A 26,849-nucleotide genomic window follows, 5' to 3' on the forward strand; every position below is an offset into this window, starting at 1 on the left:
GCTACCAGACCTATGAGCTTCTCAGCCCATGCTTATTTCATTGTGCTATTAACTTTACAGCCTAATTATATCTAAAACACTTGCCTAACCAAACTCATTAATTAATTAGCAGCAGGCTGGGAAAGAGGATACTCCTGGGATGGTTCAGGATTGCTGCTGTAGGGAAAGAAAAGAGGAGCCCTACAAAAGCAGGGAGAGAAACCAGGAAAAAGAGTAAAGAACAAAAGTTGTGGAAGTTGCTAAAAGAAAGCAGATCCCTCCTCGCCCCATTTTATGCAGGATACAGAACCCAGGGACTGAATCCATAAATACAGATAATTAAAGAGGTCAGACTCTCCAGGCTCCCTCCAACACCCACAGGAAATGTGATATAGATTGAACAGTCTATGTGCTCCTATCTTTTGTTCCCCCTTTCTGGCTCAAGAACTGTAATTAAAGGGAAAATCAGCCTCTCTCCCGCCTTAGAGTGCAGTGGCACAGCTGGTTTTCATCTTGGCTAGCAGGCTCTGTCCTCAGGCTACTAAGTGCTGAGTAATTTTTACCAAGCTCTGCTTGCAGATAAATGATGTTCTTCTCTTAGCTGCTGCCAGGCAAAGCTACAAATACTTGATCTTTTATTCTTTTCTCATAAACTCCTAACATTGAATACTAAAAATGCAGCCAGAGATTTTTCCACTGCTATTTGTTCTCAGCATGGTCACAACTGTATTACAATTACAGACACCCACCCCTTCGCTGGAGCTCGACTGCAGCTCCTCGTTAACCTGAAGCTCCCAATTAAAGGCTCCTTCAGTTTCATTGATAGTTTGCATATACTCCAAGGACCCACTTCATTTTGTTTTTCCCCCAAAAGCACATTCCATGAGAAGGACAACTGCTTTAAATAACTTCACACTAATTTTTTGGAAAAGCCTGACAAGCAAGTGCCAGTCTCGGAAGAAAAGACTGAGTGTGCAGTTTGGGGAATTTCTCTCACAGCTATAACTATAAAAAAATCTGCAAGCTTTTGACTAAATGTGGCACAACCTCTGGGCAAATCCAGTGTGTGCTCAGAACAAAGCAAAGGATCTAGAAAGGTACAGCACTGGGAACCCATTAGTTTTATTCAAGTTTTCTGCTGTGTTTCTAGTGAGATTTTATGTGTTCTAAGAAACTGCATAAGAATTAGTTAAAAATGGTATAAAAAATAGTTTAAAAAATAAGTAGTTATAATCTTGGCAATACTGTTCTTCCACCTACCTCCAGTGAGTGAAGCAATGAACAAGCCAGCACAGGGAAGAGGCTGAAAACTGGTAAGAAATACCATGGCTAATTTTAGCCTTGTTTGCAGTCACGCAGCATGAAACACGGGGAGTAACGGTGCTTACCAAAGTACCTGCACCCTTTCCAAAGATAAAGCAAGGTTTCAAAGCAATCTGGATTTCAAAAGTATTTTTGAAGTGTAAGAAATAGTCTGTCAGCTTCCTAAACAAGCCCATGCTTTTGAAGATCACCTTCCCAATCTTATGGGATTACAGCAACAGGTTTAGTAGGATCAGCCCCCAACACAAGTCAACTTTCTGTTTAAGCCATAAATGAGGGAGAAAAGAGCTGAGGAACAATTCTGCAAATGAACAGCCATTAACAATGAAAAAAAGATGAGGTAGAGGTAGCTTTTCTTATAAAAGGTGTGAATTTCAACTGCCCTGATGGCTGTGGCAGAGGGCATTTCCATCACTTCTCCTGCCTGTTACAGTGGGGATGCACGGATAGGGAACAGTTTCAAACTAAACTGTTTGCACGCCACGTGTTTCAAACCATGGCTGGAAGCAATCCCCATACCAGGAGCCCAACGTGAAGGTGTCTTGGCCTGTCTCTGCTGCTCAGTGATCTACTCTTAGATCCAGCTTAAGCCCTGTGAACAGGCAGGATAGGCTGGAGTTGTATTTCTGGGTGGGAAAGCTGGGGGAAAAGCTCAGCACCTGGACTCTGAACCAAGGTACAGTGTTCTCCTCTTGCTGGCCCTCAGGATGTGGCTGTCGTCTCTCAGCTGACAGAGCTCTATTTAAACATTATGGTAAAGGTATTCTGTTGTAGTGCAGTTTCTAATTTTAAGTGTTCTCAAGCATTTAAACCAGATTGTAAATGCCTGAAGCTCCGGGGAGTGACTCTGTGCCATCTTTCCATTATTAAAGTGTTCAGGCCCAGGGCTGGACTTTGGTCCAAACTATGTGTCAGGGCAGTGCCAGGAGATGCTGGGGCTTAACTGTGTTCCTGTGACTGAAGTGTGAGGGAAACAGTCCATGTTAAACACACTGCACACGGAGCACTCCTCTTAAATGTCTTGTAAAACACACGAAACATTGGTTAGAAACACATTCACCACTGCTGACCACACAGGTTTTATGTTTAATAGAAATTAAATTAGTAGCTTAATATACATAATGTGACACTTTCCAGTCCAGTAGTTTCCAATTCCTGCTTTCCAGTCACAAAGTGAATACTGTACAAAAATAATAACAAAGAGCAACCAAAGGATAAACACTGTCACTAACACACTGGACCCCGAATGGATACATTTATCTGGAGCTACACATGCCAAAGGATACAGAGCGGCAGGGCCACCGCGGGACACTCATGCATTGCCGAGGGGCAGGTCTGTGCTGCCGGGCTCACCCGGCGCTCACCGCGCTCCGTAGCCGTAGTAATAAGGTTCATCCGGGCGGTATCCATAGGCAGTCGCGGGGCGTGCCGGAACCCCCGGGGCCTGACCGAAGCCATCAACTCCGATGCTACAAAATAACAAGGAGAGAGAAACTGCAGGGGTTTGTACGGTACAGAAGGCACATTAGAGCTCCTGTCTCCAACTCCTCCTGCCACAGAGACAGTTTTTGCAAGAAGCCATGCTCATGCTCCCCTTCTGACCAGCACTGCTTTGTCTCCTCTGCCCCTGGTGGAAAAAGAAATGCTGCAGAGAAATCAATACCACTCCTACTGAGGAAAGGCTTTCAGGTCCAAGAAAATCCCAGAAGAGACAGAAATCTTCTCTTCCATCCTTGTATGGCCAAGAACTTCACTCCCTTGACTCGATTTCTCCTTCTGTACACTGAAGTTAACGTGTTGTTCGGGAAAGGTTTTGTGTACACTTGTGGCAAAGCCCACTGTAACCCTGCCCTACCTCTGAACAGCCTCGAACCCTGCCTTCAGTCCATTTCTGAAATGCCTGGGAAAACACCAGCTAGAAGTGAGAAAACGAGATGATCTGGCACAGCAAAGGATGGTGTTCCTGGTGGGATACAAGACTGGCAGTCACACGGCAGAAAGCATTTATCATATACTGAGAGGCTATGTACTAATGAGACAGAGTAATTAATTTTTCATATAGAACAGCACCCAAAGTCTCACTTAAGTGAAACCCCTTACACCTGAAGAGTCCCACAGCAATGAATCAGATATTAAAACACAAGAAGTGCATAGGGAAAAGTGGCACATTTTTCATGCTCAACAATAACTCTCATGCAGGAGGTAGAGGCAAAATGAACATTGCCTAAGACACTGGACTACTGCCTATTCATAGTTATGTCACTTCTTAACTTCCACTTCAGTAGAGGGACAAATGGAAAAGGATCCTGATTTATTGTCTGACTAAAGATGCATTGAAAGGAGCTGAACTTCCCCTCTGAACACTGTCAAAACACAAAGAACCAAAGTGCCTTTGGAGTGGGGAAAAGCTGAACCTCATTACTGCCAATTATCCATATGGAACATGGGTTATGCAACAGTCAAGGCTGGGAAAGAATGACCCCTCCAGAAGACGTACAATGGGTGGGCCTCAGGCCCTGGCTCAGCAAGAAGCTGGCACTGCTGAATTGGTTGGACTGAAAGGGCTCAGCTGCAGTGGTGGGGGACCACGTCCATCACTCTGTCCTCACAAAGGCACTTTCCTCGGATTGTGTCTCAGTGAGGTCCTAGAAGAGGATCCTTGGTGCCTGGATTCTCAGCAAACTAGTTCGCTCATGGGATATTCTGATAATCAGGTGAAGGTGGAGGGTCTGAGGCTGAGATGTGTCTTCTGAGAGGGAAGGGACATAATCAACAGCCAAGATGCAGAGAAAATCATTCTGATTTACCTCAAAATATCTTGAGAAATGCCACATCCAGGAAGCATTTTGCACTTCCATGTTTGCCTGTGTGTACCTGAATTGGCAATGCCTCTGACACAGAGACACCAGTCTGCCCTTATGGGCTGTCAGGCCCTTCAGCAGAGCAGAGAGCAGTAGACTGGCTGTGGTGCAAAGCTCTGTGAATGCATTCCTCTGGCTGCACACCTGCCTCTGGCCACCCATGCCCTCCTGTATCCACTCCAAAGTCCTGTTACTCTTTTTCAAGCTCATTAGGCAATGAGCTGGTGACCTCTGAGGCACCTTCCCCAGCTGCCTCCTCTGTACCTGGCAAACAGGGCTTTCTCATTATGAGGCTTGAAGCTCTGAAAGAAGGGATTAAGAGCAATGCTGTTACTTTGTGTTTAACTCTCATCTCCAGAATCCCCAAGCCAAGCACTCACCTTAGCCAGAGAATGGTCCCTGCTCCTCCCTGTTCCTGATTTCCAGAGTGCAAAGTATTGACAGATAGATCTTGCATGGGCTGCCCATGGAGGCAGGTGTGTGAACACAGGCCCCAAGGCTTTCCAAACAAGCCAACAAGGACAAGCACGAAGCTGAGCAGTTTGTTTGGCAGTTCAGAAAACAAACCAATTGAAAAACTACTATAAAACAATTCTTTAGGAGTTCTTTCTGTACTGTTGCTGCTAGGAGTTAATAACATACTAAACAAAGGCGTACTGGGATTTGGGAGTGCAGAGTCTGGTTCTGTTTCTACAAGTTCCCACTTACATGTGTAACACTGCAGAGTAGCAGGACCCTTTAAGGCTACCTTTAAACTCAGGAATTCCATTGTTTTCTTCCAAAGATCCTTAAAACATCTCTGGTGGATTTATGATGAAAAGCTACTTTACAGAAAATGCTTTTCTGGGTTTATCTTTCAATGTTGTTTTTTGTGACTGTAACAACGTTAGTTGTGATAAGTTGCTTTTATTACTAGTGTGGTAAAATAGGGGCTTTTTGCATTTCTGCTGCTTCTGGAAAGCTCATTCTGGAATGATGTTTAGGTGAGTGAGGAGGCTGAGGGTGCCCGAGGCTGCAAGTCAAGCTTAGGGGCCATGCCATGGCTCACAGGAGAGACAGAAGGAGCCATCCTCGGGTTTACCAGGGCAGAGAGGGACTCAACAAAATCAGGAGTCAGAGACCTGTCTGAATTTCTTTTAGTCCCTCCATTATACACTCCAAATTAAAACACCACTGACTTTGTGGGTGAGGTGTAGTAACATCCTGAACCACGTGGTGGCAATGGGCCTCTATTCCTGCAGGCTGAGTTCATCCAGCCACTTCCAGCTCAGTAATCCTTACTCAAAGAACTTCTAAATGTATTTAAATTGATAACAAGAGCAGGGGAAATATGGTTTCAATCTCATTCTCAGCAAATCATTTTTTTAATATTTTTTTATAAACGTGTAAGTAATTAGGTAAAGATCCCTAGAGTTTAAACTTTGAGGAGTATCAGTTATTTCCAAATGGTTCAGACATATGTTAGTGTCCTGAAGAAAAGTGGAAGAGATGGATCATCTGATAACTGCTCTGGACAGCTAAAAAAAAATTGGGAACAGAAAATCACATTAAAACACCTTGATCAAATCACTACTCTCTCCTATCTAAATATTTCTCTTAAGTAAATGAAGGTTTGCCCATGCTTGAAAAAAACTGGCTTCATTTTTACAGGTTAGTGCTCCTGAAGCTCACCAGCTCTGCCTGGTGGACTGTTTGCCCTGGCAGCTGCAGCACAGAGCCTGTTGTACCCAGGGGGAAGGCTCTGGAGCCCAGGAGGTAACGGAGGGGTAGGACAACCAAAGAGCCAACACACGCCTGGAGACTGGAGTCTGGCTCACTCAGGGGGCTGCCAGGCCAAGGGCATAACCCACTGAAGTGGAGACAGGTTTAAAAACCAAGTCCTGATGAATCCCTGTCCCTTCTGCCAAGAACAGCAGAAGGGGAGAGCCAGGAAAGATGGGAGTTCTGCAGCTGTAAACACTTGATGAGCAACGACTGGCCTGAGATAATGACTTGTGCCATTTGTGCTCAGATTTATACCAGCAATCAAGTTCCAAACTTAATCCTAGGAAAAATGTGGCCTTATGATAAGCATCTACTGGGAAATTCAGTGCTGAGCAGAGCAAGCATCAGCCTGTCTTCCCCAAAAGTTAGGGACATGAAATTATGCCATAGGGCAACAATACTCATCCCTGAATTAGTATTTTTTTCCTCCTAGTACTCATCACTATTGAACTCGGTACACAGCAGAAGTGCAACCCTGCAGCTATAGAATGGATAGGGATTGTACAACACCATAACACACTGCTCAGATAAATGGCTTAGGCCATTGCCTTAATCTGGCAGTGATTCCAGGCAGTTCTGTCTCACAAATAACACGCGTGCGCAGAGCTCTCGCCTGCACCACAGCGGCCCAGCACAACTGTGCTCTGTGCAAACCTCACCCCCATGCCTGGGGCTGATGGAGTTAAACAGTGAACAGCCCAGCTAATTACTGTGTACTGCTAACCTCAGTTGCTGGTTCATTTTGAGATCCTTTAAAATATGAACTGTGTATTTTACCCCTATGCACTCTCTTAATGATTTGTTTTTTTTAGACCGAAATCACTTCCAGCCATCAGTTATACTCGAGGTCTCTACACATGCACTTCTCCAAGCACAAATATTTCTTTTTCCTATTGGTCTGCCAGCCCCTGTCAGAGCAAATTTCACTTTAAACTAAATGCTATGATACTTAAAACCTCTTGGATTACTCAGGCTGCTAGTGTGATCTATGACCTTGCCCAAATGACAGCTGAACTTTCCAATTTGCTTGTACTGCTGGGGAACTGAAGAACACATGCCGAAGAGGAAAATGTTCCTGATGTGCATGAGTGAGGAGAGATTTCTTAACAGCTCTGCTTATTGATGCTTGCTCTGATTCATAACATCCAAATTAATATGCCCATGTAGGATCCTAGGTGCCCTGACATAATGTAAGATGTAAAGAATGATTGTGTCCCCTGCCCTCAGCAGGAAATGCCAGCCTGTGTCCCACTGTATCCAAAAAACACTTCCTTTCCTTAACTCCCTCCTGCCCCAGAGCCCTAGGGACTAGAGAGGCTTTGTGGAATGTCTGGAAGACCTGTCAGGCTCCAACAGTGAGCACTCCACCAGGAATCCTCTGCTGGGTTCCCCCTCAGCGCAGGGGACTGGAGGAGAGGCTTGCGAGCACAGCCTGACTGGGTCATTAGCACCCAGGTGCAGAGTGACCACGGAGCTCTGCTGAGCCACAGACACCTGAGCCTGTCCACACCAGTGTTCACACCAGTGCCTGTGCTGGTGCTGACAGAGTGCTCTAAAACTGGATCCTAATTCCAAGGTACGAATTCCGGCATAAGCAGCGCCTCAGAAAGACAAGTCCAGAGTCACTGGGGAAACTCTTGGTCAAAAGCTACCCCTTGAAGTCCAACTGAAACACCCCACTAGGATCCATGGATCTTGGAGTGATCCCAGCAAAAAAAAAGTCTTGGAAAACAGGCCTGCACAGTCTGGCTGGGTACAATTTTACTGGAGTCTGCTGTGAAAGACTGGACTGCCTGTGGAGGTGAAGGTGGCCCAGGAAAAGCCTTCAAGGGTGAAATGCCAGCACAGGAGCTTCACACTTCAGGGCCAAAGTTTCATCCTTTTCTGCTCCAAATTAAGGTACCCTGCAATCACTGCCCACTGAAAATGAACTTTTGAGCTGAACACATAAAGTGCTTCCACCAGACCTAAGGTTTCACCTATGGTTCTTTTCATCCTAAAGTTCTTAAGAAACCCTGTCAATCCTCCCTCCGGGCTCTGCATCAACAAGGACTCATTGTCTCAAAGGCTCTCAGATGCTCACCAGGAATACAAGTTTTATAATTTTACTAAAAATAAAATCTACTCTAATTTCAAAAAATTCTGTAAATTTGTAATTCCCTAGATCCTCTGACCTTGCTAAGGCCAACCAAACATTACTTGCAGCTCTCAGCAACCCTACCAAGTCCTAATGAAGGAATCCCACCCGAAGTTCTCCTCATGCTCCAATGAGCTGCTGAGACGGTTTGTGTGCAGGTGTAAACAGGCAGCCCCTGCTGACACACATGGCACCTCTTCTTCCTGCCCCTGATCACAGCTGCAGCTTTTCAAAACACCTCTTGAGTATCTGGGAATGAGGTTTGAACCAGGTTTCTGACCATTTTTCAGAAACCTGATATAAATATAATTTGTAGCAACCCCTCTGTTTCCTCTGCACCTTCTCCCTCTATACACCAGGTATGACTGTTTCTAAAAAGCACCATCTTTACTCTCAAGCCATTCCCCACTTCATCCCAGGTAGCATTAGGAACTTCCTGCAGTGCACCCCCAAAATCCTGAAGTTTCCCTTCTGTGAATCTGCTCGTGTGTGACAGCACCACTGGTACCACACAGTACAGTTACCATCCTGTACTCCCTTATAAGCTCCCATGCCATAACCCCCTGCATTCCACAATGCTCTATCAATTTTCCCTGTGTAACAGACAAAAAGACATTATATTCAGATGAGTACTGAAGGCTCTGTTTTTCCCTCAGGAGGTATCTGAGCCATAGGAGTGGCATGCCAGTCTCTAATCTCAAGACAAGCACAGCCTTATAATCTGTACAAATGAGATGCAGTTTATTGATTACAATACTTGTCAACAAGAGACACAGAAGTTTGCCAGGAGCAAAGTCCATGTTTTTCTCTCATCTCAGTGGGTGTGCCAGGCAGCATAATCACATATGGGACATGACAGAGTCCTGCCAGCCCAATTAGCTGGTTAGCAAATGCTGAGCTGCCTCCCTCCTGTGTCCCTCCACCCACAGGTTTGCTCTGCACAGAGACCAGGGTATACGGACACGCTGGGGACATCCAGGCCTTGGCCCATGGGACCAAGTGAGAATTCAGGCACAGTGTGCAGGAAATGGTTTTGAATTCCACAAAACACACATAGAGACCTCCAGCTTCTAATGTTATCTTCAGGTAAGAAACATTTCTCTCATCCTTTGCAGGTACCAGCGAACCATCACCCTTGAGCCAAGGCCCAGAGTCTGAAGTCCATGGGCTCTGGCCTTTCTGCTGATACTCCCTGTCAGTTAAGCACTGGATGGGACCCCATTCTCCTAACACCCATCATGAAAGGGCAGAGGGCATCAGAAAGGGGCACATGGCCCACAGCTTTTTCCCTTGCTTAGACTCTAGCAACTGAGAAGATGATCCTGTTTACTCGTATGTGCCAACTACCTCTGGTTTCCCTTCACTGACCATAAATTTTCTGTCCTTCAGAGTAAGAGCACAAACCATTAGTTATGGAGAAAGCACAACTGAGGAAGCCTTAGGAAAAAACAATGTTTCTTTATATAATGCCCTGTAACTGTAGATTCTCCCACTACTGGTAATGACGTTAAACTATAAACCACAAGTCTCTTAAATTCTGCCTCTCATTGCCCCAGCTTTTTCTCCCATATCTGTGAAGCCTTTTTTCCATGCTTTCTATCCCTCAAGCAGAGGGGAGTTCCGTGGCAGAGACAGTGACTGTGCACACTGCAAGTACCAAGTCCATCTCTGCATTAGCATTGAATATTAATGTTCCTTAAAAGAGTAACACTCTATTTGTTCACAAGACAGAAGTGTCCAAATTAACCTGTGCAATACTTCAGCTCTCTTATGCATCACAACACAGCTTTGACCATGTCTCTCTTTCCATGTGATCCAGCTTTCTTCAGTGCACTTAATGACTTAAAGTTTCCAATTGCTTCTGGACTTGGTGCCCAGTTGTATCTCAGCACAATACTGCTGTTTTCCCCATTTAATTATAAACAAATGCAAAGCTGACAATGGTGGAGAAATGAGCACTGTCTTCTCTGTCAGGCTCCAGCTACGCACCAAGCAATAACCACGCCAAAATCCACTGGGGGTGGAGGCAACATTAAAAAATTATTTCCCAACTGCATAGTAAGAAAGCACCAAACCAAAACCAAATGACCTTGCTCAGCCAAATTCCATGGGAGCTTGGGAGCTGCAGGCCTTGCCATCCTCGCTCTGCAAATGAAGCCTGGGACATGGGCTCGGGTTCCTGCTCTGGCAGTACCTGCTGTGTGACCCTGGACAAGTTCTCCTTTTCTCCATGACCTTGGTTTCCCACTGGAATATTGGAAAACACCCCAGACATTAAAGACAGCCAAATGACAAAGTACAGTAACAAGAAGACACAAATTAGACTGACACAGACAGAAAAGACTTTTGCTTATTCTGTAAAAGCCCTTAGGAAAAAAAGAATATTTCTGCTCTGTTAGAAAAGCAACCAATCCACAGTAAAGCCAGGGGCCAAACAGCCGCTCAAAGACTCCAGTTGTTCCATACAGCCATCCTGTTTCTTTGTAGGGCATTGGGATTGCTCCCACAGCATTCCTGCACTCAGGCTCACAGCCCTGCCACGGACAGGGAGTTTTTCTCAGTCATTCTGTACAAGATTTGTTAAAAGGTCAAGTGCACAGTCAGAGCTGGAACAGAAACCGAGCGCTCTGGCTTTCCATCATAAGCCTGACAGAAACATCTCCTGTGTTCTTGGCTCAACAACTGGCCAAACCCACTGAATAGATACATCCATTTCTTAAAAATTAATTAAGAACCAAAACAAATAAAAAAGCCCTGAGAAGCAGGCAATAAAAAGCAAGATGTCCTTTCCTCCCCCTCTCTCCTTGCACATTCCAACATATATTTGTCAAGTCCATATATTGAAGAGTACATTGCCTTAATCTAAACTAGTAATAGGTCTGGCTTGGGAAGGTTTCAAGCCTCTTTTCATAATCTCCAGCAAGCTCAGTGTTAGGCTGGGTACAGAAGCTTCAGGCAACAGCCTGAGCAGAATAACATCCTGAAGTGGCAATTTCCTGGAGATGACTGGTGTCACTGGCGAGATCAGCTCAGGATCTGGTTGATGTCCTCCACCAGCCTTCTCATTTCCAGGTAAGAACTGTTTCTTTGGTTAAAACTTGGTTGTAATAATGCCAAGGTCATGGGTTCAATCCCCTGTGTGGGCCATTGACTTAAGAGTTGGACTCGATGATCCTTGTGGGTCCCTTCCAACTCAGAATAGTCTGTGATTCTTGGTTCCTGTGCTAACTACAGAGCAGGTCACTGTAATGTACTCTGAGACAAGCAGTTGAAGCAAGAAAGCCAGTTTTGGTGCCCTGCACTGAAGGGCTCTTAGCTGGAAAAGTATCCCTTTAAATATTTATACAAACTCCCCAAGTCCACGCACTGCCACTCAGCTCTGTGTTTCAACACAAAGGGGAACAGAATCCCCTCCTGTGCACAATGCCCAGAGAAGCCACAGCAAGTCAAGCCTGTGGGGCTCAGCACCAGGAACGGGGCAACTCAGTGGGGATGATAATCCAGATGCTGCAGGGAGGGAGGGAGGGAGGGAGGCAGAGTCAAAAAATCTGTTCTGCTCTGACTTCCAGCTGCAGCCAATAAAAGCTTTCAAAGCCTTCTCTGAAAGTTAACATTGCTGGGGGATTTGCAGCACTCACTCAAGCACACATAGCAAAAGCAGTTGGAGCATTATTACTGATGAATAAACTTTAAATATTTTTTATCACCACAGATGATTGTCCAGATTTCACCCACTTTTACTTATCAATGCAAGGCCCGAGGGAAATTGAGTCAAAATTTATTCCAAATCAGCAATGACTTTAGTATAAACCAAGAAGGAAGTAAATGTCTGTCTCTTACTGTTTTTTTTCCCTTAGGGATAACATCAGATAAAGAAGGCAGATACAAACATAGACAAGGAACATTCTCTTGTGAGATCTATACATTGGAATAGCATTATTATCCAAAAAAAATCAACTTTAGTTAAACAAATGAATAATAAAATGTTTCAAGACCATAAGGTTGGCAAGGAAGTCTTAAAAAAAAAAACTCCAACAAAACAACAAAACTTAAAAAGCTCAAAAACCATAAGGCAAATAAACTCTGTAAACTTATTTATTATTTTTTTAAATAACCTGGTTAAAAAAAACATAATCTTGTTTTCCAGAGGGAAAAGAAAAGAGTGGTTCAGTCATTGGGGCTGGATGGCTGAAGCTGATAAATGCAGAATCAGATTTTAGAATCAAAACAATTTTAAGTATTTGGCAAAGAAATTAATTTGATATAAATTTTTATGCTAGAGACTTGTTCACAGCACATGTTCAATTCAGATAATAACCACGAGAAATATTCCACTGATATATGGGACTTTTTAAAACTCCTCATTGTAGGTTTAATTTTGAATCCTGTGACCATGCTTATGCCCAGCATACAAAACACCCTTCACTTTATTACAGTTCTAAATCTTTCTTCCAGATCTGGCCTTGCAACCACTTGTCTTGATAAAATAGGTCACTTGAAAAAGGAAAGCTCAATAAAATGAATTACAAAACCAACAAGATTAAACTGATTGTGCTGTTTTTGTACAGCGCAGCCGAATTCTGCAAATATGCTGCTGGCTGTGGTTTGGCATTTAACAGCATGCGATCAGTGAGAAGGAGGAAATTTTATTCTCATTAACTGTTGCAGATTTACTGCAGTGAAAAAGGGCTATGTAACCTGAGAAGTGACAGAATGGAAAGATCAAAGCAGCAGTCTGGAAACTAAATAAACCTTCTGGCTACTTCCTGCAAGGAAAATTCACTCTGGCAATGTAAAACAGAGTCCAGTTAAAAACTACTCTCAGTTTTATGAGCTGTCACAGCAGCTTGAGTGGTTTGGACCAGTCAAGTTTAGAACATTATATTTCCTTGTTTTTGTCTCAGATACTTCTGTAAGCAGTTTTATAGTTTCTTTTTCTTTTCTTTTTTTTATTTTTAAAGACAAAAATAAAATTCTTTTCTTTTGGTTGAAATCGAGAAGGTCACAGCTAAACTCATTAAAAACAAGCAGGTCTTCATTTGCACATTCCATTCCCCTTTACTACATTTTAATATTTTACTTTGAGATTTATAAGCAATGTACATTTGCTTTAATAACTCTTCCGCATTCTGTTCACTTATTGTTTAATATAAGTGCAAATCAGTTTACAGAGCCCAGATGGCTTGTAACCAGGGAGCCAGTCTACTCCTAGTAGCACATCTGGAGGGACTAAGAGCAGCAGACAGAACGTGGGAATTAATTAATGTTACATTTCAGAAGAGACAGAGCCAGGTTTGGGGAATTTTTTGCTAAGACATTCCAAAGAACTTGAGCTAACTGCCACAGCATTTTGGTATTCTTTTAAAATTCTTAATAGCCACCTAAACTATGATGGTTAAATGAGGCTAACTGCAGGTGGAATATAGTAAAATAAAAAGGAACAAAAAAAAAAGTAAAAGTGAGTGCAAGTGAAAGAGGCCCAAGTATCCTATATTCCAAAAGGACTGAAGTGCATTAAAACCTCAGTCCTACTTCTCTTCCCAAATGGCATCTGCAACTCGCTGAAAAAACGGCACCTTTAAAATACTCCCCAGCAAGCTATTTCATCTCTCAGCACACTGGTGCAATTGTTGGGAGCAATTAAACTGCTCTTACAGTAAATGAAACAAGTGCAACATGATCCTTCGCGGCTCCAGACCACACACCTGGGTGAGGTGGTGTGGTCTGGTCACGGGCACTGCGGGAGCGCCGGGACAGCCCTGCCCTGTCCTGCTTCGGCACCTCACCTGGATGGGCCACCTCCCTTCCCCTCACCTCGGGTTCCTGCCTGCCTGGGGACTGTGCTGCACTCTGGGGGCAGGCACAGAGTGTGCTTGGGAGCGTCTCCTGCTACTCTGTAATATCAATGACAACAAATAAGCACCCAAGCACATTAAAAACTTGATGTATATTGAACATTAGATATGAGTAACATGTTCCTTATATGGAAAGATATTGAGGGGCTGGAGCGGGTCCAGAGACGAGCAAAGAGGCTGGAGCAGGGACTGGAGCACAAGTGCTGTGGGGAGAGGCTGAGGGAGCTGGGGGTATTTAGGCTGGAGAAGAGGAGGCTCAGAGGTGACCTCAGCACTGTCTAGAACTCCCTGAAGGGAAGTTCTGGCCAGGTGGGGGTTGGTCTCTTCTCCCAGGCACTCAGCAACAGGACAAGGGGGCATGATGGGCTCAAGCTCTGCCAGGGGAAATTGAAGTTGGAGATCAGAAAAAAATTCTTTCCAGAGAGAATAATCAGGCATTGGAATGGGCTGCCCAGAGAGGAGGTGGATTCCCCATCTCTGGAGGTTTTTAAGGTGACATTGGCCATGGCCCTGAGTGCCATGATGTGGTAAAGGGACTGGAGTTGGACCAAGGGTTGGACTTGATGATCTCGGAGGTCTTTTCCAACCCAATTGATTCTGTGATTCTATGATTCTCCATTACAGGCAGTGCTGAGCCCTGATCCTTCACTGGTGCTGTATGCACAGAACTCCAAACTCTGGAAAAATGTCATTGATGAATATGGGCCACAGAGCAGAGTCTTCACCCGTGGGAATGAATAATCAGACCCCAGTCTTCAAAAATGCTACAATAAGTGTCCACATTGTAGCAGCATAATTTGGTCAGGTACACATCAGTGACACCTGCACTGGATCAGGCTACAGTATTTCTAAAGACAAGGCTTTGAGAGGACAGTATGAAAAAACAATCAAGTGTCAGCTAGCAGGAATATGACCACTACCACAAAAAAATCAGAAAAAGACAAAGAAAAACAAATTATTGTAAGACACAAAGAAGCTCAAGCTCCCATTCAAAAAGCTCTTACTGAAGAAGCACTCCTGTTTTAGAGGCACATCTCTCGCATTTAAGCACTGAAGGAGAACAACTACACAGTGAATTTTGACTTAAGCCATGGTCCAGGCAGGACCCCAAGCAATCAAGTGAAGTCTTTGAATAAGCTTGTCCCAGACTGTGACCAAAACACTCCAAGAGGCAGCAGTTCCTGCCTCCTCATTACTATTTTTTAGCTGCAAGATCTCAATTCCAGCTATGTACCACCTGTACAGGCCCTGGGGAACAAAAAGAAACTTCCCTGCCTGTTTCCCAGGAATAGTCAGTGCATGCTGTACTGTCCAAATGAAAAGGGTGCTTCATCTCAAGCCACTGCACCTTCAGTGAAACTCTCCTAACCATGTTCAGTTTAACTTCTACAAAACTAAGCAGTTAGGACAACAGAATATGATAAAAGGTGACTCTGTTGCCACTAACAACATTTCTGTGGGATTTAAAAAAAACACAAAACAATGAAAAACTCCCTTATTTGTGTCCAGGAACTTCATTGGTTCAGAGCTTTTCTTTAAGGCCTTTTCAAATTCGTTTCAGTGGGATTTACAATTTGCTAATACTGATGTGTGATAAACTAATAAAACCTGCCTACAAGGTTATAGGCCCAATTTACTAATAAAACCTAATTCGATTCTCCTGGGAAATGCAAATTAAATAGTGTCCAAATGGCAGAAGCCGAGTACAACTCTGCTGAACACACTGCAAAGGCAAACAAGTTGGGTATTGTTTTTAAAATAAAGCTTAATTATGGAAAAGAAAAGCAATGCACAGAGCTGCAAGAAACATGACTGTGACAAAGTGGTTGAAAGTAGAAAGTAATATTAATTTACACTCTATTAGCTTTTCTTTCCATTAATTAAAAGACTTTATATTCACTGAATGTCCACCTGTAAGACAGGAAAGTACTTCTGCCTGTGTTCAACGAGGAGGAGAGAGCTGTGGGTAGTGTCAATTCTACTGTAGCACAGACTCCACATGGGAACATCTGAGGCAGCTCACTGCTACTGTCTGCTAATTAATGGACCTCTTTTCACCTTCAGAGACAGCCAGCAAGATGGCACTTATATCCTGAAAGGCTGTGAAGGGAATGTTCCAACTTCTAAATAAACTGTGCTGAACATTACTGAAAATACAAGATGGATGAGACATTCTCCTTAGCAGGGTCACCAGCTCTTTCAGTCTTTTCCTTCAGCAAATCTAATTGAAGATGATGTGGAATAACACTATAAATGTCATTGCAGGATAAAAGGTACATATAACACCACTTAGAAACATTCAGATAATCATTTGCAAAGTGCACATTTGCCAGCACCTGATGTAGCTCCTGTACCTGGAGAGGAGCTGTTCAGCTGTGACTCATGACTGCAGTTACCACCACACCACAGGAGGCAACAGGAATGGATGGCTACAGACCTTGGCTGTTCCCCCATCACAATTCCCATCTGATTTTTCTCAGGGTATCCAAGCAAAACAAGCCTGTGGATATGACCATTCTTACCATTCAGTGTGGACCTTTAGCACAGGCAGACATTACATGTGGTTAGCTCAGCTAGAGATAAGCTGAGTCACAGCAACAGCATTGTGGTGGATTCTCTCACCCTGGAGGTTTTTAAGGTGAGACTGGATGTGGCACTGAGTGCCATGATCTGGTAATCAAAGTGGGGTTGGATCAAGGGTTGGACTTGATGATCTCAGAGGTCTCTTCCAACCCAAATGATTCTATGATTCCCTGTGCTCCCCCAGGATCTAGGGGGAGCAGGTATTAAGTTACTGCATCCCACACCACTATGGTTTCCATCAACCCCAGACACAACAGCCTGGTACTTGCCAACACCAGCCCCAGCTCCACTGAGGCCAGAGCAGAGCAGCCTGCAAGGACCTGGCTCCGGATCCTGAGCCCACAAATTATCACAATGACCTGCCATGGCAAAAAGAAGAAATGCAGCCACAGTTCTAGACTGTAAATCCAGGCAGGAGGAAAGATGTTCCACCAAGGACAGACAGACAGTCACCCCATAAAACTGGTTGTGTCTGACATGCCAAACCTCATTGCTTCCTGGGAAGAAGCTCCAGTCACATGTCTGTTGAGAAGAGATGTGAGCACACACAGAAATGCCTTCTCAGTGAAAATTAGGACTGTGCAATGGCAGCTCTGCTACATTTTATAATGAGGTTAAAGGATCCTGTGCTGGAGAAAAACTTCCTCAGGAAGAAAAAAAAATTTGGCTGCCTCTAACCTTCCTAGATTATTAACCTTTTCAATTCTATAGACTGAGAACATTTGGGAACTCTGATGAAGATATTAACCAAAACCTCAAAGTTTGTACCATTGCCTAGTTATAGCTGGCAAAGGTTACAAAGTGGTCTTTTTCCCCAAAGGGCAAGAAAAATATTGTGGTTATCTCTATTATAAGATATTTAGCCATCACTATTATGTTTGTGTCTTAAGAAAGTAATTAGTCTCCAGAAGGTGATTAAAATTTGATAAATGACCATGGTTTCTTGAAGACATCTTTCAGCTGGCCTTTATCCCCTGCAGCTCAGACACTAAGCTGTCATCACATCAGCCAAAGGTGAGGGATTTTTTTGGTTGCCACAATCATAAAACTTTCACTCAATATTAAGGGTTATCAGAACCAGGAGCCTTGAATTCAGATTTTAATAACAGATGAAAATTTCAAACCTATGCCTAATGCCCATCTGCTTCTCAGAGACAGTAAGATGATTCAAAGCTGGTAATCTAATCACAAAAAGCTTTTCCTAGCCAATGAGAAAAACCTGGATGCAAGCTGTCAAAGCAACCTCCTCAGCCACGTATTTTCTGCTGAATGGAAAACATACCTTACGATCTGCTTGCATTCTGCTCCAAACCTTTGAGGAAAGCAAGAGATGCTGTTTATGGATTTTATCACTGCTTCTGTGTGTGTTATATTCTGAAATAATTCTATTTATAGGCATCATACATAACAGTATAACTCCAATAAGAATATGGCTCAGAAATAAGAGCTTTAAAATAAAGCTGCAAACCACACAAGATAAATTATCAGAAACAAAGCATTTCTATTTCCAACAGTGCCTTTGGTCCCTAAAATTAGGGTGGCAATTTTCCAGGTCTTCACTTATGTGCTGCTTCTCCTTCATGATGACAAGTAACAGAAACAACAATTATCAGGACGTGGACATGTCCAGAATAGCAAGCATGCAAGTAAATCTACAAAATGAATTCAGGGCTAGGTACTTTTACAATTCCCTCCAAAGCTGTTCTGTACTTCAGGATGCAGGAACTGATCCTGCAAGGTGGCATTCTCAGCTCCTGAGAGTAACAGCACTCCAAGTTTCAAAGGCAAGTCCAAGAAAACCCATGAAGGCAAGGCAGTGTCTTTGGAAAACAGCCTCTAATATACTCCACCTAAGCCACAGGTCAACAGATGATCGGATCTTCTACTGTTACTTCATGTTTCCCTCCTAAGAAACTATGGGGGGAAACACCCCCAGTGTAGTAACCCAGTGAGTGCAGATGCCCACACACAGTTTAATTTTTTAAACTCCTGTTTTACTCAACCACAGCAAAGCACTTCCCTACCTGCTTAAGACTGTGCAGCAGGTCTAGGTATGTAGGTCTAATGTCTCCACAAGAAATGGCTGTGGTATCCCTGCTGGGTTACAGGAGATCAACCACTTCATCAGTGGCACCTTTGGATACAGCTGCTGCTCCAATTCCCCTGGATTTCCCCAAAGGCACCACCACGGTGGAATTGCAGTGGCAGAGGCTGTCTGGAACCTCTGCTGGAACCACCCACCCAGCCAAGGATGCCCACGGTTCTCACTGGCCGCTCAGTGCAGAGGAACAATGTGATCTAAGGCAGGTGGGGAGAGCTGAGCTCCTTGCATGGGTGTTACCAAACACCACCTACAGTGAAAATCTTCACCACAGCCTGAGTTTGGCTGTGCTCCTTGACCACCTCTTCTCACAGGAACATTGCTTTGTCTCCAAAACATGGAGTCAGTGATCAGAACACACTTAAGCCCTGGTAATGCACTGTGGGCACCAGACTAAACTAAGTTAGCTCAACACTAACTCAGCTTCTCAGCATTCAAAAGGTGGGACTTTCTGGCTGACTTGTTCAGCTCTCATGGAGGCAAAGGGAAGTCCTAATCCAGTCTGAGCACATTGCAAGGACAGGAAACGGCCTCAGAAAAATTAAAGAGGTAACATATCCACATTCTCCCTCACAGGAACGCAGAAAGGAGAAGAAAGGATTAGATTATTCAAGGCTGAGTAGCAAGAAGTCAGCTTATGGTTGTCACTTACCTCAAAATTCACAGGGTGGTATTAAGTGACAAAGAGACTTCAGAACTTACCCCACTGCTTAGCAAACAACTTCTTCTATTACATAATTAAAAAGCTTAATTATAAAAGGCAAAACCCAGAAGACATAGGCACAACAAATAAATGTATAATAAATAAGGTATAACAAATTAAAAGACCAAAAGATGAGGCTACTCATTTAGGCCATCTCTCTTTGAACTCCCAAAACATGTATTGTTAACTGACTTGCTAAGTGTCTATGAAAATCGTAACTCAGCTTTCTGGACAAAAAAGTTTCTGAAAACATATTCAAATTTTATTAATAGAAAAATGATCCATTTTTATAACAAAAATCTTGACTTATTAAAAGCTGGAACTGGTTAAAAATAAATCCTTGACATAAGGTTCTTGTTAGCTTTAAACTGTAAGCATAAAAATACCCTAGAATTATGTTTTGGTATGGCTGAAATGTACACTATATAACACATAAAAAGCGCCTTGACTTGATGCTATTATTTTTAATTAGGCTCTCCAGCACGTATGGTTTTACCTTCCAACACCAGTTCAAATTTGGGAAAAGGGAGGGTCTCACTCTCCAAACTCATGGGACTGGCAATTCCATGGCTCATGCCTTGGAGCACTAATGCATTTTACATTAGGTCTAAGCACCAGGAAATCCTGGCTTCTGGCGCCAAGCAGTTCAGAGCGATAATGACACACATCTGAAAACGAGGATTCGCTGCTCAGCTGCCAGTATCTATTCTATCAAACAATTCACTCCTGCTCTGCTACAAATAGGACAGAACATTTGCAGCAGTGCACACTGTTTCCAATTAGACTGTGTGTCTGGACTGCAGATAAATCCATGGAGCAATCATATTGAAAGAAGCCTTCCTAGAAAACAGAACTCTAGTGAGAAATCCAAGTATTTCCAGAGGCAACCATCAATGGGCAATTACTAAGTCTGCCATGACCCAAACTGCAGTTTTCCTGTTTTCTTGAGGTGAGCCTGGAAAATGCCTTGAAACATACAAGGAAATTCTACAATTACTTAATTTAACTGGGTATACACCAGATTAATTTTGTTACTCACTGTAGTTGGAATACAATTGGATTAAAAAGCAGCTTGCTAATGTAGCTCCCTGATAAGGGACTGGATTTGAGGCTGTGGTGTACCTTAACTTTCAGTGAAAGACACTCAAAATGCTTTTTTCCAGCTTGAAAGCTTTTTGGCAAAACTGGGGTATTATCTAAGTTTATTGGAAATGAAGGAGTCACAGAATCATAGAATGGATTGGGTTGAAAAAGACCTCCGAGATCATCAAGTCCAACCCTTGGTCCAACTCCAGTCCCTTTACCAGATCATGGCACTCAGTGCCACGGCCAGTCTCAGTTGAAAAACCTCCAGGGATGGGGAATCCACCCCCTCTCTGGGCAGCCCATTCCAATGCCTGAGCACTCTCTCTGCAAAGAATTTTTTTCTGATCTCCAACTTCAATTTCCCCTGGCAGAGCTCAAGCCTGTGCCCCCTTGTCCTATTGCTGAGTGCCTGTGAGCTCCACACCTCCAGAGGGGCATGAAGTCTGTAGGGGGCACATACCTACAATGTTCTCTGGATGACAAGACACACGTCACCTCCTGGTCTGTGTGTCTATTCTGAAGCTGAAAATGGTAAGTCACATACTCAGACTGTAAGAGGAGCACTTACCTCATACTTTCCCTCAGTTTCTCTATCACCTGCATGCCCTAAAATGAAGGTTGTACATTTGGAATCAATGAGTGCCAGTAACCCCCTTCCAAACACAGGCTTCATGCAAAGGGTTCCATACTAGTCTCAACTTGATGCTTACTGAATAAAAATACTTACCTCTTTTTTTTTTAGACAATTCATCTCAAGTCCTGCTTTTTTTCCTAAGCATATTAGTTATTTTAACTTGTCCTTCAAAATATTACCATCCACTGGTGTTCAAAATGTTCAGCTTTCTGCTGCATCACAGGTAGAAAAAACTAACAAGAGTAACAGTCCATGATCCTTGAACAACTACAAGAAGGTAAAGTAAGGGAGAAAAATCTCTTTTTCTTCATCTATCACCAATTACTTACATTTTATAAATGGTGAGTAACATTGTAAATGGTGAAACATTCTTCCGTTGGAAAGAAACAATTTCAGCCACAGGGTGGGTGTGTCCAGAGAGCATCCTTTTGAAAGTGAATTCTGTACCTTGACTGTCAAGTGTTTGAAATATTTCCTGCTAATGAGTGCACATAATTCACGCTCTGTAAAAGGCATTTCCTAAATGTTACAGAATCCCCAAAACTTTCATTTTTGAAAAGTAGTTTTTTCTATTTTAAACTCATGGGAGAAGTCTACTCAGAAATTCAAACTGGAACAGGTTACCTGCATTCAGAGAAGGACAGGTCATTGATCAGAGGGGGAATTCAGAGAAACATCTCCCAGAAGTTTTTTGCTCATCTAACAAATTTTCAAAGCAAGTGCCTTCAGGACGAGACTTTAAGTTAATGGAAAAACACCAAAAAAAACCCCAAACCCACAGAAATAGTTTTGGCAGCTGAGAAACTTATTTTAAATCTAGAATACTGAAATCAAGCATCTTCTAAATAATAAGCATCTCAAGTCTCTCTTTAGATGTTTCCGAACAACATTTGAAGAGGGTCTGACTAGTTGTAGTAACAGGTAGTTATGACAGTTAGTTGTGTGTTCCAGTGTTCCTGTTCTACTCTACAGCTTTTGGAAAGCTGGGCTGCATTACAACACAAATGTTAAAATAAACATGTGATTCAGACAACAGACTGGAACTGCTTCTTCAGAGTAAACCATTCCTACTGCCATGGGGGCAAAAATTACTGACCACCCCAAACGAAGCCCTCTAAAGGAATAAATTCTTTACAAAGAGCAACTCACTTGCCAGAGAAGGGGTGCTGCCCAACGAGGTCCCCATTCTGGAGGTGGTAATCTCCAAAGACATCCGGACTCACCGCACCATCAGGGGCCATCAGGCCATCTGTGAGAAGAGAGATACAATGACTGTGTGAAGGACCAAGACTTCAGGCCACACGGGCAACACAATCTGTCCTGGCTTGTCTTAGGAATTCATTAGCAACTTGCAATATTCCTGTGAGGAACATCAATCCACAATAACATGGAAAAACAAGTACCAAAAGTTCCCACTGGGACTCCAAGGAGCTCAGCCCTGAAAAACAGTGTACCAAGAAATATTCTCTTAGCCCTTCTTCCTTAAGCCTGTACAAGTCATTTCAAAACAGATCTTGTCTTTCCCATCATCAAAGTAAGCCCAGAAAAAAAAAAGTAATGAAAAGGGTCAAACATTAATCTGGGCCACCAGCATAAAAGCAAAAAAAAGCAGCAAAGGTCTTAATTGTTCCAACTCTACTCTGCACCACTGCAGAGTATCTGTTCAAACTCCTTAAGAAAAACAGGAAAGCAACTTCCAACCTATTGCTTTTATCTTGCCTACCTTTTAATGTCTCAGAGGTCTTTCTTAAAAGGGCAGGCTTTTCATACATCCTCTCGAGACACAGGTTACAGTTTTCTTGTGCTTCCTTTACATTACAACACTGGCATATGAAGATACAGACACTTGTAAAGCCAGCAGTATTCCTTAAAGGGTTCAGTCTCTACTTGCTTTACGAGGAAGAGAAGAAAATCAGGAGCTAACATTTTCCTTCTGCTACATCAGTGTAAATACAGAGTGCCTTTGAAGTCAAGTCAGTGAACTGACCCCAGCTGAATAAAAGCCCAGCTTAACTCTTTCCTGTTCCCATTCACAAAACACATTTCTAGTTAATCTTAAGGGCACAGTTCTTGGTAATTAGTATTGGGCTCTAATCAGATAAAACAAGCCATTTCATTAAAACAGACCCCACATCACTTTGTCTCTATTACTGTATGAAACTCCAGACTTGGAGTGCAGAAAGTATCCCCATAAAAACAAGGCAGAAACAGGTACACTCAGACTGATGCGTTAATAGTTTCAAAAGAGGGAAGAGAGAGATTCCTAATGACTAGGAAGTTACAAATGCCATTCCACTTTAAAGAAACAGAGATAAGATCCAGGGAGTCACTCAGCTTAACCTCTGTGGTTTCAAAACTCCTAAAACTGCCTGAGCAGGAAGCAGTGGAAAGTTACTTACAGATACAAGGGCTTAGAGATGACGACTCTGGCAATCAAACAAATCTCCCTGTGCTTTATGAATTTACCTGATTTTTTTTGAAGATAATATAGTGACAAGTGATAAAAGGAATAGAATTGACACATCCAGATTTCTAACAGACATTTGATGAGGTGCTACAGAGATTCATTTAGAAGATAATACCTCATGGGAAAGTGACTGAATACAAGGCAGCAGATTACAAATGAAAACTGCCAGCCATGATCAGACCACATTTTAGCAGCATGAGATTGCTGTACATGGCTGTGTTCTAATTGCATGCATGTGTTTACAGTATGTGAAGGAGCATGACTTGACAAGCTTGGCACAGATCGATATTGCTGCCTCTCAGCACGGTCAGTGAGACACTGGTGCCCTGTGATATCGGATGAATAAAACATGTCCAAAGGAGAGAAAGCAAAGCTGAAGTGGCTTTTATTAACACTCATACCAAGTTTTCCTATCCCACCACCTAGTCCGTATTTTCCACTGAACAGAAACAAGGAGGAACATTATGGCTTCTGTACCTGCAGCACTTCAGATCAAACCCAATCAATTCATGTGACTATGCATTTTAAATAGTCAGGTTTGGTTAAAACTTAGTTGAGAGCAGAGAGGCTTAAAAATAACATCTGTCTTTATATTAATAAAGCAAGCATGATGTTTTAACTCTGAGGCTAGAGCTACCACTACTTAAAGTGTCTTCAATCAAGAGTGTTAACAGTCAAACCATAACATTCAGAGTTATGGCTCACATGAATTTATAGGAAAATGAAAGCACATGGAGAGCATCAGCAGCGTATAATGTGATTACACAGTTAAAGGACATCTGTTGTTATGTACATTTCAACATAAATTAGGTTATGTACTTTCAGAGCAAGAGAGACACTGAACTCAAGAAGGCAACTTCAGAGATTCTGCCACGTTTTTCCTGTAGGTTTAAATTACTGTGCAGGAGAGAGATTGGTCTGTTGTTGCAATACAGAATTCATCTCACCATCACTGAACTCAAGAACTGCTATGGCTGAGGTGGGACTTTTACTGAGTGTAGACATCAGGGTAGGTCACTTCTAAAATTATAAAAACAAAATACAAATATTAAATTTTTGAAATACAAGGATTTCATTTCTGACTGCATGAAGATTTGAAGTTTTGTTGAGGTTTTTTTGCCTAAGTAATGGTCTGTCCTTCAGAAACCAAATGCCTGCTCCAGTTGGTGCAATAATCTGTAGCCTTTTCACAGAAATATTATGTCCCTTTTGAGATGTCACAACTCAAAAGTCAAAGTCCAGCAGATTTCAGAAGCACACCATTACTGACACGTGCTGGAATGAACCCCAGAAGTCAATCTGTATTTTGAATATAATCACCCACTGTTTAAATAAAGGGCTACCTTTAAAAACAAAGCACTTTTCAAACATCTGCAGAACACATCAGTGGAAATCTGCCTCTCTTTCCCAGTCAAATATCATTTCCAACACACACACACACAAAAAATCTTTGTTCAAATAACATTAAGCCTGTAACACAAATGACTAAAAGTCAGGGAATTCAGTGTTACTGGTGCCATTCCATCTTTAGCTCCCACTATTAGGAAAAGAAGTGTCCCTATGAAACAAGCAATTAAGATCTGTGAAAGGGAGACCACAACAGGCAGGCTGGCACATCTTTACCTCAGGAAGCCCAAAGGAGACTTGATATAAAAAAAACACCCTTAGAGGGTACAAGGCCTGGCTCCCACTGCGGACCCTGGGGTCTGAGAGAGCAAGATAAAGCTGCAGGATTCTAAAGGGAAAAAACTACAGAGGCAAGTTGCTATGGCTGACATATGTCATCAAAAGTAGAAGAAAAAGAAATCTTAAGTTCTGATATCCTTTGAGAATCATTGTTTTGAAATGCTACTGAGATCTTACACAATTGTTTTCTTCCAGCACTACAAGTGAAGATTACAGGGCTTAGTGATTTTGTTTTTCTAATTACTCTTCCTGCAAAATCATCCAGAGTCACAGAGCTTTGTGACTCATACTTCATGGCAAAGGACTGGACACTTCTGTGGAAAACGGAAAACAAAGTCTCAAACCCAGTGATTAAAAAGAATAAATCCATGTGCACTCAGTCATGCAGGAGTTTGAAAAGGATCTAAACCCACAAGTTAGAGAGAATAAGTCAAATCCTAGTTATGAAAAATTATGAAGATATTTATCAGTGGGCAAATTATTTCATGATTGTCCCCTGCAAAGTTTTTTAAACCTTCCTCTGATGCAGCTGGCAACACTGGACTAGAGAAATCAGTATCTTAATCCAGTGTGGCAATTTCAGTTTTCTTGGTAACTAGAAAATCTTCACAGGAGGAGACAGAGCAGATTCCACTTGAGATGCTCTGGGCTGTGCCACTGAGCAGTACTAGTAGGATTAAACCAAATGATAAGAAACATCTTTGCCTTTCTTTTCTTTAGAAAACATATTAGGGTTCATCTCAAATAACAATATGACTCTTCCTAACAATATAATGGCATCTGATAAGGAACCTACAAGTCTGATTAAGTCTTTCATCAATACCTGCAATAAAATTCCACAACACAACTAACACACTAGGCAGAACAAAATTCAGCATAGCTGTGAATTTAATAGGGATGAGAGAAGGTTTGTCTCTGCAGGGCAAACAGGCCATGGACACAAGAAATAGGTGTGAAGAACAAGGCTGGACCACCTTTACTCAAATCAGTCATCATGGTCCATCAGCTTTCTCAGACAGGTCTACAGTCCTCAGTCCATCATTAACATCCCACCCAAGGTCAAGCCGATCCCTGGCTGGCATCAGTGCTGCTCCCAGTGACACAAAAGGGAACTGTCCTGCTGGTTTGAGTTGTTTGAGGCAGCCCCAGGTCCAGCTCCTACTCCAAACACAGAGCTGGCAATCCCAGTGCTGAGCACTAATGGATGCTGCCTTACCTGCATTATAGTAGAGGTCAGGTCTTTCCAGAATATCCCCTTCATGGATGTAGGGCTCGATGGGATCATCACCATATAGATACTGCTCACTGTCATCCATCTGCCGACTCTCCACCATCTCCAGCCACTGAGAGTTGTGCCATCGGAATTTCTCCGTCTGGATTTTTTTAGCCCATTCCTCATCGTATTCCTGTTAAAAACCACCACACTGTTTTAGGATGAAGTTGTTTGGCTTAACAGGAAACAGCAGGGGATACATCAGCAAAAGGTGTAGGTTCAGGGCCCAGTGACTTAAATCCTCTCCAGAGGTGCATTTTGCAAGCGCCGGGCGTTACTCTGGTTCGTACCTGCAGCACAACAATCTGCCCTTCATCGTCTGTAACTTTACACCAACCAGAAAAACTCCTGCTTTGAACCAAGCAATCCCATCATCAGTCTCCTCATTTGCTTTAAT

At 42.9% G+C, this 26,849-nt stretch overlaps 1 protein-coding gene across 2 annotated transcripts in view; it reads right to left on the bottom strand.

The window, feature by feature from the left end:
- Positions 1-2,368: 2,368 nt before the first annotated feature.
- Positions 2,369-26,849, bottom strand: part of KIFAP3 (kinesin associated protein 3) — a 68,404-nt gene continuing 43,923 nt past the window's right edge. For both annotated transcript variants that reach the window (XM_071565366.1, XM_071565365.1), the window contains exons 18-20: positions 26,396-26,585; positions 22,176-22,275; positions 2,369-2,771 (exon numbers count right to left, since the gene is read on the bottom strand). In XM_071565366.1, the coding sequence (XP_071421467.1) occupies positions 2,663-2,771; positions 22,176-22,275; positions 26,396-26,585 (399 nt within the window). In that variant the 3' untranslated portion in view covers positions 2,369-2,662. The remainder of the gene's footprint in view (positions 2,772-22,175; positions 22,276-26,395; positions 26,586-26,849) is intronic.

The sequence above is a fragment of the Pithys albifrons genome, chromosome 10, assembly GCF_047495875.1.
Source record: "Pithys albifrons albifrons isolate INPA30051 chromosome 10, PitAlb_v1, whole genome shotgun sequence".
Classification (NCBI taxonomy): domain Eukaryota; kingdom Metazoa; phylum Chordata; class Aves; order Passeriformes; family Thamnophilidae; genus Pithys; species Pithys albifrons.